The following is a 12,409-nucleotide window of genomic DNA, read 5'->3' on the forward strand; positions in this document are numbered from 1 at the left end:
ATAACAAGTCTGGTATAATTAAATAAGCATGATGATTCATAGAACGATATTTTGGAATAATGTTTCGAAAGCCGAGCGTTGTCGAGTAAACATTGCCGTGCAGAACGCGTAGAAGAGTAAAAAAGAATAACTGTATGACTACTTTATTGTAAATTCAAAGCTGCCGCGCCTTTTTTCGCTGCTTCACGTTTACAGACTACAACTTAGGTTCCGGAACTTAGGTTGGATAGAACAGAATACGGGTTGTTAGTGGTCTAACTATTGTATACATATATTTAAATTGTAATAATACGTAATAAATAAAAAATTCAATGTTTTATTCCTTTAAAACTTAAAGTACTTTGCGCAAAACTAGTAAAAACAAACAATTGTGAAGTTTGAAAAGTAAAAAACTACTCTTACCATTACGCCATTTCACCGAAGGGGTAGTGCAGAGAAAATGGACTATTACAAACATTTTTTTTGGCATACATTTTTAGCTTATTCCACATTCATACATCTTGTCATACATGCCCTTCGGTTCTAACTGATTTGACGAGACCAGACTTAAGACTTTGGTTTATCAGATCATGTCACGTCTTCTTTGGTCGTCTTCGTATCACGTTACCGTTCATTTTCGCAATATCCACTTGTTATACCATTCTTTCGCTATCCATTCGTTCTACATGACCAAACCATTTCAGAGACCCTTTCTTAATCTTATCAATTATACCTAACTTAAATTTACACTCTGGCCTGATTTCATCATTCGTAACCCTGTCATACGTTGATTTCCACACATTTTGTTTATTTATTTTTTTGACACTTTATATACATATACAATATATATACATATAAGGGCGGGTATATTGCCTTAAGAAAATTTCTTCCTACCTACCCAAACCGTTCAGTTTGATAAAATTGTAAATACATGGACGTATTGAATTTTACAATTTTATTCAAAAATTAAAAACAAAATAAAAATATATTTAAAAAAATAACACTTTACTATGAAGAAAGGAGAGGGGAGAGATTTTTAAATATGAACAACGAATGCAAAATTAAATATGAACAACTCCCTAGGGAGAAAATCCAGCCAGTATGCAAGCATCGGGACATACTCAAAACATTGTGGATAATTATGAATATGGAATTGTATTTTGATAAAGAGTGTGAATAAATAAATAAAATAAATAAAATAAATTAATCTTTATTAACCATAATATTATACAATATTACAAATACAAAAATAGAACAAAGATATGCGTGGTAATTGGCGGACTTGTTACCACTAGTAATTTGATGCAGCCTGACTAAAAACAAATAAAAATACAGTAATTATAAAAAACAATAAAAAAATATAAAAAATTCAAACAAAAAAATATAAATGTTAATCAATATTTGTATCACTTACCGACCTTTCTATATCTACCGGTTTTGAAACGTGCCCGTCTCATCGTCAGGACACTAATCAAACCAACATGCATACCAACATGCAAAACTCACTATACACCTTCATTATAATTGTTCCACAAAAATATAAAAATATAACCAACACGACATGCATTTTAATGAGCACATGGAATGATTAAATTATGAAATTATTATTTTGTTTGAGAATTAATAAAAAAAGTAGAGTATGTTGCATGTTGGTTTAATTGGTGTCCTGACGAAGAGACGTGTACGTTTCGAAACCGGTAGACATAGAAAAGTCGGTGAGTGGTTATTTACAAATATTAAATAACATTTATTAAAATATTTGACCACAAAGTTAATGCTTTTAATAATAATAAAATTTACAAACAAAAGAGTTAAGAAAATACGAACAGTTGGAACATCAAAAAATCAACACTTAAATCACGTCTGCAGAAACATTTCCTTTCTTTTCCTTAATCTATCCTTCGTTCCCCTTTCCTTTTTTTTCTTTTTTCCTCTAGAGAAATATAATCGATTTAAAGGCAGTTCTTTACAAATACAGTTTTTAATATTTTTTTGTATCTTTTGCAACCTTTTTTATTTTCTCTTAAAATAGTTTTTAAACTTCAATTATGATATTCTTGCTTAGATAAACCTTCGTGTACATTACCGTAACTTACATCCCAATGCTGTCTTTGCTAAAGGAAATTTTAAAACTAACGTCAGATTATTTTACCCTCTACCAAGTTCTGAGGAACAGTGAACAAAATTGCATTGAACGGTATTATTGATTTATTCCTACAGCAAAGGCAAGTATTCAAGAAGCAAGCGGTATTGTCACTCCTGACTCGCGATGACACACTTGCCATGTCCGCCTAGATTATGCCATAAATAATAAATACTTTTTTAATAGATTTTAGGATTATTTAGGTTTTGTGTTATTATATTTACTCATTAATGCCAATCTGTTATTGCTTCTATTAGCATTTTGATTGGCATAAAAAGAATAAAAATATTTTTTTATATGATTTGGTGGAAGTTTCTATATGGAAATAAGCCCGCCAAAGTACTAATAATATTTAAAGATATTAGATATTATTCACGATAATTTCGCAAAACCGATGAAACCGGTCACAGGTCAATCCAAATTAGTGGATTTAAGAAACACTCGTATAAGATTTCTATAATACATAACATATTGATTAGTTGAATAAAAAAATTCTAACCAACATTTTGAGTTTGTTGAAACTTTTGTAAACATCAACTGGTTCAACCCCATTGGGAGTTATCAACATTTATAACAGAGATGAAAAATATATAATAGAAGTTAATATAGTCAAAGTATTTACAGTGCAATGACATATTATATCATAATCTCTGTAAATGCCTAGACTTATTTGGGTAGTCAGATGGCAGAAGGGACCATCTGTATTTTTGTCTATGATTCAGTTTTCAAAAGTTTTAATTAATATTTCACTAAATACACGCAGCAAAAAAAATAAAAAATCAGCATCATTTTGAATGGTAATTTGTTATTGAAAAACAACACTAAAATATTTTAGTTTGTGGATTAAAGTCTTGAAATTGAGACGTATTTCAGCTCTCCTAAACATTTTTGAAAATCACATATGGTCCTTTCTGCCATCTGACTACCGATGCATTCCTTCCTATAAAATGTTATTTATCTTTTTTTAATATATATTAAACAACTTATAACTGAATTTGGGGAACCAAATTTATATGAAGAAATAAATAAAACATGTAATTATCATAATCAAAAGTTTCGCATTACACTATAATTTTATTCAAGCTCACCTATATAATATGGATGGATAGAAAAATACCGTTTTTAGCTCTTAATTTTTCCTCAATTGGCGGCGACGGTATTAATTCTGAAAGACTGATAATTAATTATCAGTCTATCACACATTGAAAAAAAAACATGGAGACATACTGTTTCATTATGTATTTTCCATTTTTATAAAGACAACATTTTATTTAACCCTATTATAGCAAAATAAGTTAAACATTCTAAATACGCTTGTCATCTTACATGCGTGCTTCCACTAACACTGTCAATAACCAACTGAATCTGTTTCGCACTAAAACTTCGCCACAGAATAGCGTTTCAGTCTTCCTTGTTTGAGTTCTATCTTGATGTTTTTCTTATACATATGTACTGTTGTATCGGCGTCATATTCATTCTTCCCGTAGTAAGATATATATTTTTTAATTCAAATCCAGCATAGTTCAACAAATTTTAATTTCCAAATCCAAAGTGAAAGTGTCTATTAAAACATTACAAAATAAAGTTTCATCGTTTAAATAAAATAAGATAGATCCATTGAAGTACATAACTTGAGTTAACACGAGAGTTCGAAATATGGTCCCTCAACTTGTGGCCAATTGGCATGTGTTTGATAAAACGGAATTTCGTCTGTTGCGAGCATTTTCCGGCTACTTTTGAACTTTTGTCTCCTTAAAATTACTTAAACGTCTATCCGCAGGGATATTCATTATACTTTTAATGTTCAAAAAAATCGTTAATTAATATTTTACCAGTAAACCTAAATATATATATATAAGTCGTAAATTATCTCATGTCCCTGTCCTGCTCAGTTAGTTGGGCGTATTGTGAAACGATTAACGAAGCTGGCGCGTATGCAAAGGAAGCGATATACTGAATAGAACCTACAGTAGACCGATGTAAACAGTCCGTGCTTTTTACTGTACTATTTTTTTTGTTTGTCAAAGTCAACTTGATATGACGTGCCGATACTGGTTCCCTCCACTGGTCATTCTTTTTTTTTGGGGACGACATTTTAGCTCAGATTTGCATGATACCACCTCTTTATAGTATATCTCAATGAATAGATGTATCAATATTTGTATGTAGAGTAGAGTGACATCACAATTAAAAAACAGTAAAAGTAAGCATTTAAAAAGGTGAAAGGCACGAACATTTTTTCAAACCCATTAGATATTTTGGATTTTTTAATTACAATAAGTTTTTTCATGGTTTTCTAATTTATTTGAAAAAACCTTTTAAACATCTATTGTAGGTATCTCCTTAAGCCATGCATCTAAAATATTTTCATAACCAACATCACGTAAAAAAATCAATCGTAATTTACTGACCTGATTACGTTTTATTTTAATTAATTTTGTTTACATTTGTCACATGTTTTTATTATGTTAATAATAATATTTATTCAAATAAAATAATCCCACATAGAAATGGTGCAAATATAAACATAGGTAAATATAAAAAATTGAGAAGTAAAATAAGAATTGAATATTGCATTTAGGTTTTTCAAGTACGAGGTACGCTTAAGTAAAAAATAAGAAATATAAAATTTTTTAAAAATTAACAAGTGAAAATAATAAATTAATTACGTCAGATAAATAAATAATGAAAAGTAATGAAAGCATTATATGGAAAAGAAACCATTGACATTTATTTTTGTGACCCTGTTTTTAAATAAATTATTATAAGAGGAGAGGCTTAAAATAAATATAACCTTTTGTGATAATAAAGTAGGAGTTATAAAGTTTAGGAGCAGGGAGATTCGCATACTTCTGGCATTATTTTGATTTACAAAATGGAATCTACGAGGAAATATGTGTTTATAATTACAGTGATTACAATACAGTAATCGATTAATGAAAAACCCAAAGATAATGGGATTATCTGATTCGTTTTATTTATAAACAGTTATTATCATATTTGAAAATGATATAAATAGCTAAGGCTAAACAGTTTCAGTTATCACGTACAAGATGTTCCGCTTCGTTGTATTCGCTTCTTTCTTGGTTCTGGCCCATGGTAAGTAACGCATATTTGTTTCCCGTTAATTTAATTTTTGTTTAAAGAATTTAATTCGTTTTAAAGATTTGACATATTTTTAACCACGAAATTTTAGCACCTTTTATTTACACACATAATACGCTTGTCAGCGATGTCCGAAAATACTCGAATGTTTCCGATCGTGTATTTGAATACTCTACAAATCACAATAAAGATGTAATTATTTATTTTCATTGGATTCATTCAATTTAGAATTGAAAATGTTTTTGCATTAATAATTTAAAAAAAAAACAAAAACTACGTAATTTAAAAGCTGTTTTAAATTGTCTACAAACTTCCCCATATAATAAAGCAAAGGACATACACTTTCTTGTTTATTAAAATGTAATTAGAATTTGAATATATTAATAAATTATTAATTCCTGTTGGCTGTCTAATTTTATTCTCAGAGATAAAATTTTTTTTCTTCTTCAGGATATTAAATTGATGTACTTATACCTTTTAACTAGAAAAAAAAATACCATTTCGGTTTTGACACTACTTTTTTTCTTCTAGGGGCTACCTTTGCTCCAATCTTTGGTATTGGTCAAGCTCCCATTGTCGGTGGTGAGCAAGCCAGCATCACTGATGCTCCATGGCAGGTGGCTCTCCAGTATGCTTCATCCGGCACCGCCTACAGTCTCCGTTGCGGTGGCTCCATCATCAGCCCAACTGTCATCCTGACCGCTGGACATTGCACTACTGGGTAAGAATCGTCTGTTTTTTTTTGTAGTCTGAATTATTCATTAGAATTTCTTTTTTGAACTTAACAGTCCAACCTTAATTATTTTAACAAATTATAGAGCCGTCGTTAGAAATTTATATTGACGTCTATTAAAATAAATGTGTAAAAAAAATTCTCATATTCGTATTTCATGCCCAGGGTGTTTGCCATTGAATCTAGGACCTAATGCATAGGAGTGGTTACTTAGATCAACAATTTTCAGAAAAACTTTCCTAAGCAATTTTATTCATTCTTTTCACAAATGCATTATTTGTACGATGTCTCATGTCTCACAAACAATTTCAGAACAAGCGCAACTAGGTGGCAGGTACGTGCTGGATCTAGCAACCACGCTTCAGGTGGTACTGTTCATGCCGCTTCCAAAGTCGTCACCCACGAGAGCTACTCTTCATCTAAGATCGACTACGACATGGCTGTGATCATCCTCGCTACCCCTATCACCGTTGATGGTACTAATACCAAGCTGATTCCTCTCCCAGCACAAGGAGAAGATGTTGCTGCTGGAGCCGATGCTTTGGTCACTGGATGGGGATCAACTTCCGTAAGTTGCTCAAGATTTTCAACTCAATTTCAATGCCGATAGTGTCAGCATTTATTTTGAATGAGTAGTGCTTTGTTCTTATAATAATACGCGTTGCTAAGAACGTGAAATAATACCTCACTCTACCACAAGTTGATTTCTATTTTTCACTCTTTAACTTCAGTTAATTCTACAGATGAAAGAATTGAAGAAATATGAACAAAATGGTGAAAGTTACACAGTGCGTAAAGTGACCACTTAAACCAGTCAACAGGTCATCTCTAAAATGTTCTCCATCTCTGTTGTAATTTGTGAATCTTAGTGATTCTTTAGGGGGTAAAATCCAATATTTTGTCAGCAAACATTTTGACAAACCCAAAATATTGTAATATTATTTGAGATTTTTAATTGATTTGTTAATTTTTTTAAAAAGTGTTTATTCAAATTAAGAGTCATTTGAATACGCCATATTCATTTATACCTTTGGTTCGATTGAACATATTTGATTGCCAAAAATTATTTAACGTCCACAATGTATAAAAGTAGATAAATTTCCATAAAAACAGCTAGTTTGTTTGATATATTATTTGTTCAAGTCCTCTAATAGGCATCGTCAGAATAGTAAAAGTCAGCATTATTTTAATGTTGATTTATTAAGTTTTTTTGTTTTTTTATACATTGCATCTTGAAAAAGCACTCAGCAATAATTAAACGCAGTTTTTGTGTACGTACCCTTCAAAATTGAGTTTTCAGATGATGGACACATTTTTTAAATTTAGTCCTTTTAGGGTCAGTTATAATACTAACAAATAAAATATTTAAAAATTATTTCGTATTCGTCAGAATATTTCACTTCTTCGTACTTTTTTCTTGCATCCCATGTTTTTCATCTGAAAAAAACTTAAGCTTTTAGCGCATTACATTTTCTTTGGTGCAACAGGTCCTAAAAAACAAACGTAAATCTTCCCTTTCAGCAAACGGTCATAAAGAGGATAAATTCTACATTAGTTATGTAGAATTTATCCTCTTTAAGTATCTCTTTATATCAGTGTGCAATGTCAATTAAAAACTTTTGTGATTACTTGCGTTAGCTTGTAAGCCAAAAATTGAACCATTTGATCAATGAGCAGAATACAACCCTCGGACCCATTTTTTAAAAAATCGTCCTATTATACACTAAAACATAAGTAAAAGGAATAATGCAACAACTAATTTTTGATCTTCGACTTATTTCGTTTTTTTCACAGTCTGGAGGATCCGTCACCCCCGTTCTCCGCAAGGTTGTCATCCCCGTTGTAGACCAGGCTGCATGTGCCGCTGCTTACCAAGGATTCAACCCCATCACCGACAGGATGATCTGTGGAGGAATTTTGGCTGAAGGAGGCAAGGACGCCTGCCAGGGAGACTCTGGTGGCCCATTCGTCGTTGGAGGAAAAATCGTCGGAGTCACATCCTGGGGTAACGGCTGCGCCAAGCCCGGATACCCAGGCGTCTGGGCTAGAGTTCCATTCTTCGTGACCTGGATTCAAGGCCAAATGTAAATGAGAATCTTCCAGAAACCATCAATCTATTTTATATATTTTTTACCCCATTACAATTTTTTAAATAAACAACATTCTACAAAAAAATATTTTTTATTTCTAAAAAAGGCCAGCAGACAAGAATTATTCAAATTAAATTAAAATTGTATTGTATTTCCTGTTAAAAGTAAAGACTTCCTAAGATTTTACTATTTTGATAGCTCTTTTCTTTAAAATCGCAAAAAAAAAAAGGTTTTTATCTAAAACCAATTTGTTTTCTAGGTACTTCTGATGAAAAAATATACTTTATTTATATATACGCCCATTATTAGTATCATAAAGAAAAATATAAAGACACAATGTTATTTAGTAGACTTGGTGAGAGGGAAAGCTGCAGAGAGGTGTTTTTAGGTGTTATTAAAATATAAATAAATTTCGACCTGCTAATAATACGACATTTAGACTTTACTTATGAACTTTGGTACCTACTCATAGAAAATCAAACCGTTTAATAACTTTTTTATCAAATGGTTTTGGTTATAATAAATTAAACATGGAAAATATTCATAGAAAAAACTTAAATTTTTCTTATTAAAACAAATAATTCGAATATTTTAAATCAGCCATCACGCAGATTCATGCATCTAAGACACGTATGTCGATTTTCCAACTTTTGACAAATACGTCAGCAAATATTAGTTAAATTAGGTAATGCATCCTTTCTCGGTCTTCCTCGTTTTCTTAACCCATCAACATTTGTCTCGTAAATTTTCCGGGTGGTTTTTTTTGCTGGCCATTCGTTCTTCGAAGCAACGTTCATTTCTCAACATTGTCGATAAGATACTCAGCTTTTCATAGTATTTACATGAATCACGACATATTATTGGTTTAATTAATTTAAAAGTATTCGTTATGAAAAATAATTTAAGGTGAGTATGAGAGTTGTGAGCTATTGCGCTTTTTAACGCTGCTTGACGTTTACTAACTTTAAGTTAGGTTCCGGAACCTAAGTTGGACGGATTACAAGATGGGTGTTTATTGCTGCATCTCGTGTATACATTTATATGAATGGTTATCTTACGGAGTAAATATCAACAAAAAACGTTTTTTTTTTTTTAATTACAGTACTGGTGCAAAACAAGTCATGACGGTGAATTATGACGACTGAAAAGTAAATTAAAAAAGAATTCAACAATGCTTGAGTATGTTTATATGCTTGCAGCCTGGCTGGATATTCTCCCTAGGAAGTTGTTCATATTTGGGTTGAGTATTTGAGTTTTCAAGAGTTGAGGAAATGTGGATGTTTAAACATGGGCAAAATGGTGAATGTTACACAGTGTGTAAAGTGACCACTTAAACCAGTCAATAACAGGTCGTAAGCCCTGTAAATGCCTAGACTTCTATATTACCTTCTCAAAAACGTTTTCCCTCTCTGTTGATATAAACTTTATAAAAAATAATTATTCATGTTTTTGCAATGGGTACAGTAATGTGAAATAAATGTCCCTACACTAGAAGTTCATTAAGGAATTGTACATAAAATTCATCTACTGATTTGCTCATTTACTCAAGCACGACAACTACCCATTTTAAATTATGGTGATGCTGACATTTCCATGGCCGATTTAAGCTGTGAGCAACTCTACTCTAACTGGATAGTTTTTGACGAAAAATTGACATTTATTCCTCACATTGATACCGTCACTAATAAGGTGATGAAATGTCTTGGATATTTGCAGCGAACTGTAAAGAATTTCAATTCCATTACTACCCTCAAAGTGCTATTTACTGCCTTGGTTAGAAGCAATATAGAATTTAATTCAACAATTTGGTCACCCTATTACAATGTTCATATTTTAAAGTTAGAAAGAGTACAACGTAAATTCCTTAGATTCATCAATTACAAACTTAATATACCCACTGAAAATATTGATTACGATAATTTATTATGTACACTTAATATGCCAACTCTTTGTAAAAGAAGAATTAAAAATGTTTTATTAAATTCATATTAAATAGCAAATGGCGTATTGGACGTCCCGGAATTAACTAGTGTCATCAGCTTTAAAGTACCTGCTCGAAATACTCGGCAGCTAACGTTATTTTTTGAATCTCCTGGCAGTCATAATTATTATTACCATTCACCAATACCTAGACTACACCGGCTAGGTAACGAGTATGGCGAAGTTGATATATTTCGTCTGTCTTTATATAAATATAGGTTAAGTATTCAAAAGGTTATAAATTAATTTGTATAAAATTTCTTAATATTGTTCTTTATTTACTATTTTTTTTTTCTCATATCTCTATAATAATGTATAAACTTATATGTATGTATATGTACGTGTGTATGTTTTTTTAAATATAAATTTACACAATATTTATCTATGTACCCTATACCTATGTTGGTACATTTCTTTATTTTTACTTATTATTGTATTTTTTAGTTTTTCTTATGTTATCTTAAATATTTACTAAATTTACATACTTTTGTTTCACTGCTGCACTTGAATGTAATTTCTAATATATGTAAAAGCCCGTAGGGCGTGTAAATTAATAAATAAATAAACTCTATATATCTCGTTCCTTCTCATAATCATTTGGCGTTAGTGCGGATCGACTGTGGAATCATTTACGTATCTTTATTTTAATCACGTCAAAACCATTGCTGATTTAGGCGGTGAGCAGCTCGATAACTTTAAATGCCATCAAAATACATTCATAAGGTACATTTTTGGTCTTAGGAAATATAAAATATGACCACATTTCTGATTATCGTAGGCAGTTGCCTATTATTATTTCAGTTTAAATGGCTCAAAATTAGACAGCGGAGAGACTATCGTTCCCTCTCACTTCTGTTCACTGTACTTCATAGTCTTAACGCTCCTATATACCTCCGTGAAAAATTATCTTAATTTTTGATTGAATATGTTCAGTTACTAGAACTATGAAAATAAAACTATTATTTCATTAGTTAAAACATTTAAGTTTGTAAGTGAAAATTCTTGATGGAAGTTCATTGTAATTTATTATATAAATAAAACACGAGTGATACTTTAATCCACAAATTTGGAATATCTAGTGACCGGTTTCATCGCTTTCGCGACATCTTCGAGACAGTCTCAAAGATGTCGCGAAAGCGATGAAACCGGTCACTGAATATTCCAAATTTGTGGATTAAAGTATCACTCGTGTTTTATTTATATAATAAATTTCATTAGTTGGTTGAAAAACGAATTTCATTTGGCAATAAGCCCGCCAATGTTTAAATAATATTATGTACAAAAAGTTAAATAAAAGAAACATCTGCTTTCTCCTCCCCCATATATCCTCCATTTTCTTTTTCCTTTTTCCCTATTTTTCCTTAGAGAAATATAATTAATTGAAGGTCATTTATGCACTAATGGAGTTATTCAGATTTTGGGTTCTTTAGCTTTTTATTTCATTTTATGAATAATTTTCGGAACATAAATTGTAAAAATATTTTTTTTATTTTTTATGCTCGGTTGGAAGAACATTCTATTTGGCAATCGGCCCACCAACGTACTATGTGCATAATTTACAAAATGTTGAATAAATGGAAAAGAAAATAGAAGTTTAAAGAATGATCGATTCATCTAATCATTGGCCTATAGGAACGATATGAATTATTTTTTGTAATAAAGATACTAGTCACGCTGTCGCTAAAGCGATGCACCGGTCACTAGTTATTCCAAATTTAAAAGTTTTAGGGCCTATTTCACCACCTCTGAGTAAAGTCTTGATAAGAACTACTCGTCGAGTAAAACAAATAATCTGTTTCACCACCGCTAAGTAGCGCTATTCGGCGAGTAAGTCCCTGAGTAAACTACTCCAAGCTCTTCCCTATGATTAACTGCTAATCATAACCTAGAGAAAAAATAAAATGGTGGCAAAACAATTTGACAGCCGGCAAAGAGGGTTTGTGTTTCGATTTGTTAGTTTGGAAAGTGTGTGTTTTTATAAATTATGGAACTGATAGAGTTTGTGGACGATTTTCTGTAAGACCGAAAGTGGTTGGATTTGGAGCACGCGTTAAACTCCGCTTCTATTGATTTCCACGCGAAATTTTTTTCTTTCCACAAAACATTGTCGCTTTTTTTATTTTCAATCACATTTTTGTGGCGCAAAACTAAATTTATTAGTACTTCGCATTCCTCAGTACTAAAGTTTACACCCCTTCGCGCTTTTTCTCCATTATAATGCAGTTTTTAAAAAACACGTGCGACTCCCAAAGTAATGAACGAATACAATAAACAACACACGAAAGCTAGCAGTAGACGTTGTCATGTTGTCAGACGTGAGCCTAGACCGTTTAAATGCGACGTTGCCACACAATGTATCTTTTTAGCAAATCAAAGGAT

At 31.4% G+C, this 12,409-nt stretch overlaps 1 protein-coding gene across 1 annotated transcript; it reads left to right on the forward strand.

Moving 5' to 3' along the window:
- Window positions 1-5,169: 5,169 nt before the first annotated feature.
- On the forward strand, window positions 5,170-8,135 carry LOC148283185 (trypsin-1-like). Its single transcript, XM_088223907.1, has 4 exons — window positions 5,170-5,221; window positions 5,759-5,948; window positions 6,273-6,528; window positions 7,755-8,135. The coding sequence occupies exons 1-4, from the start codon at window positions 5,176-5,178 to the stop codon at window positions 8,046-8,048; spliced, it is 786 nt and encodes a 261-aa protein (XP_088080033.1). The 5' UTR covers window positions 5,170-5,175; the 3' UTR covers window positions 8,049-8,135.
- The last annotated feature ends 4,274 nt before the right edge of the window (window positions 8,136-12,409 follow it).

This window comes from Micrasema longulum, unplaced genomic scaffold, assembly GCF_059751315.1.
Source record: "Micrasema longulum isolate JH-2025_06_02 unplaced genomic scaffold, ASM5975131v1 h1tg000254l, whole genome shotgun sequence".
In the NCBI taxonomy this organism is placed as follows: domain Eukaryota; kingdom Metazoa; phylum Arthropoda; class Insecta; order Trichoptera; family Brachycentridae; genus Micrasema; species Micrasema longulum.

Coding starts and splice junctions, on each gene's coding strand:
- LOC148283185 (XM_088223907.1), top strand. CDS start 5,176: ATGTTCCGCTTCGTTGTATTCGCTTCTTTCTTGGTTCTGGCCCATG. Junction 5,222..5,758: donor TTTCTTGGTTCTGGCCCATG/GTAAGTAACGCA, acceptor TTTTTCTTCTAG/GGGCTACCTTTGCTCCAATC. Junction 5,949..6,272: donor GCTGGACATTGCACTACTGG/GTAAGAATCGTC, acceptor AAACAATTTCAG/AACAAGCGCAACTAGGTGGC.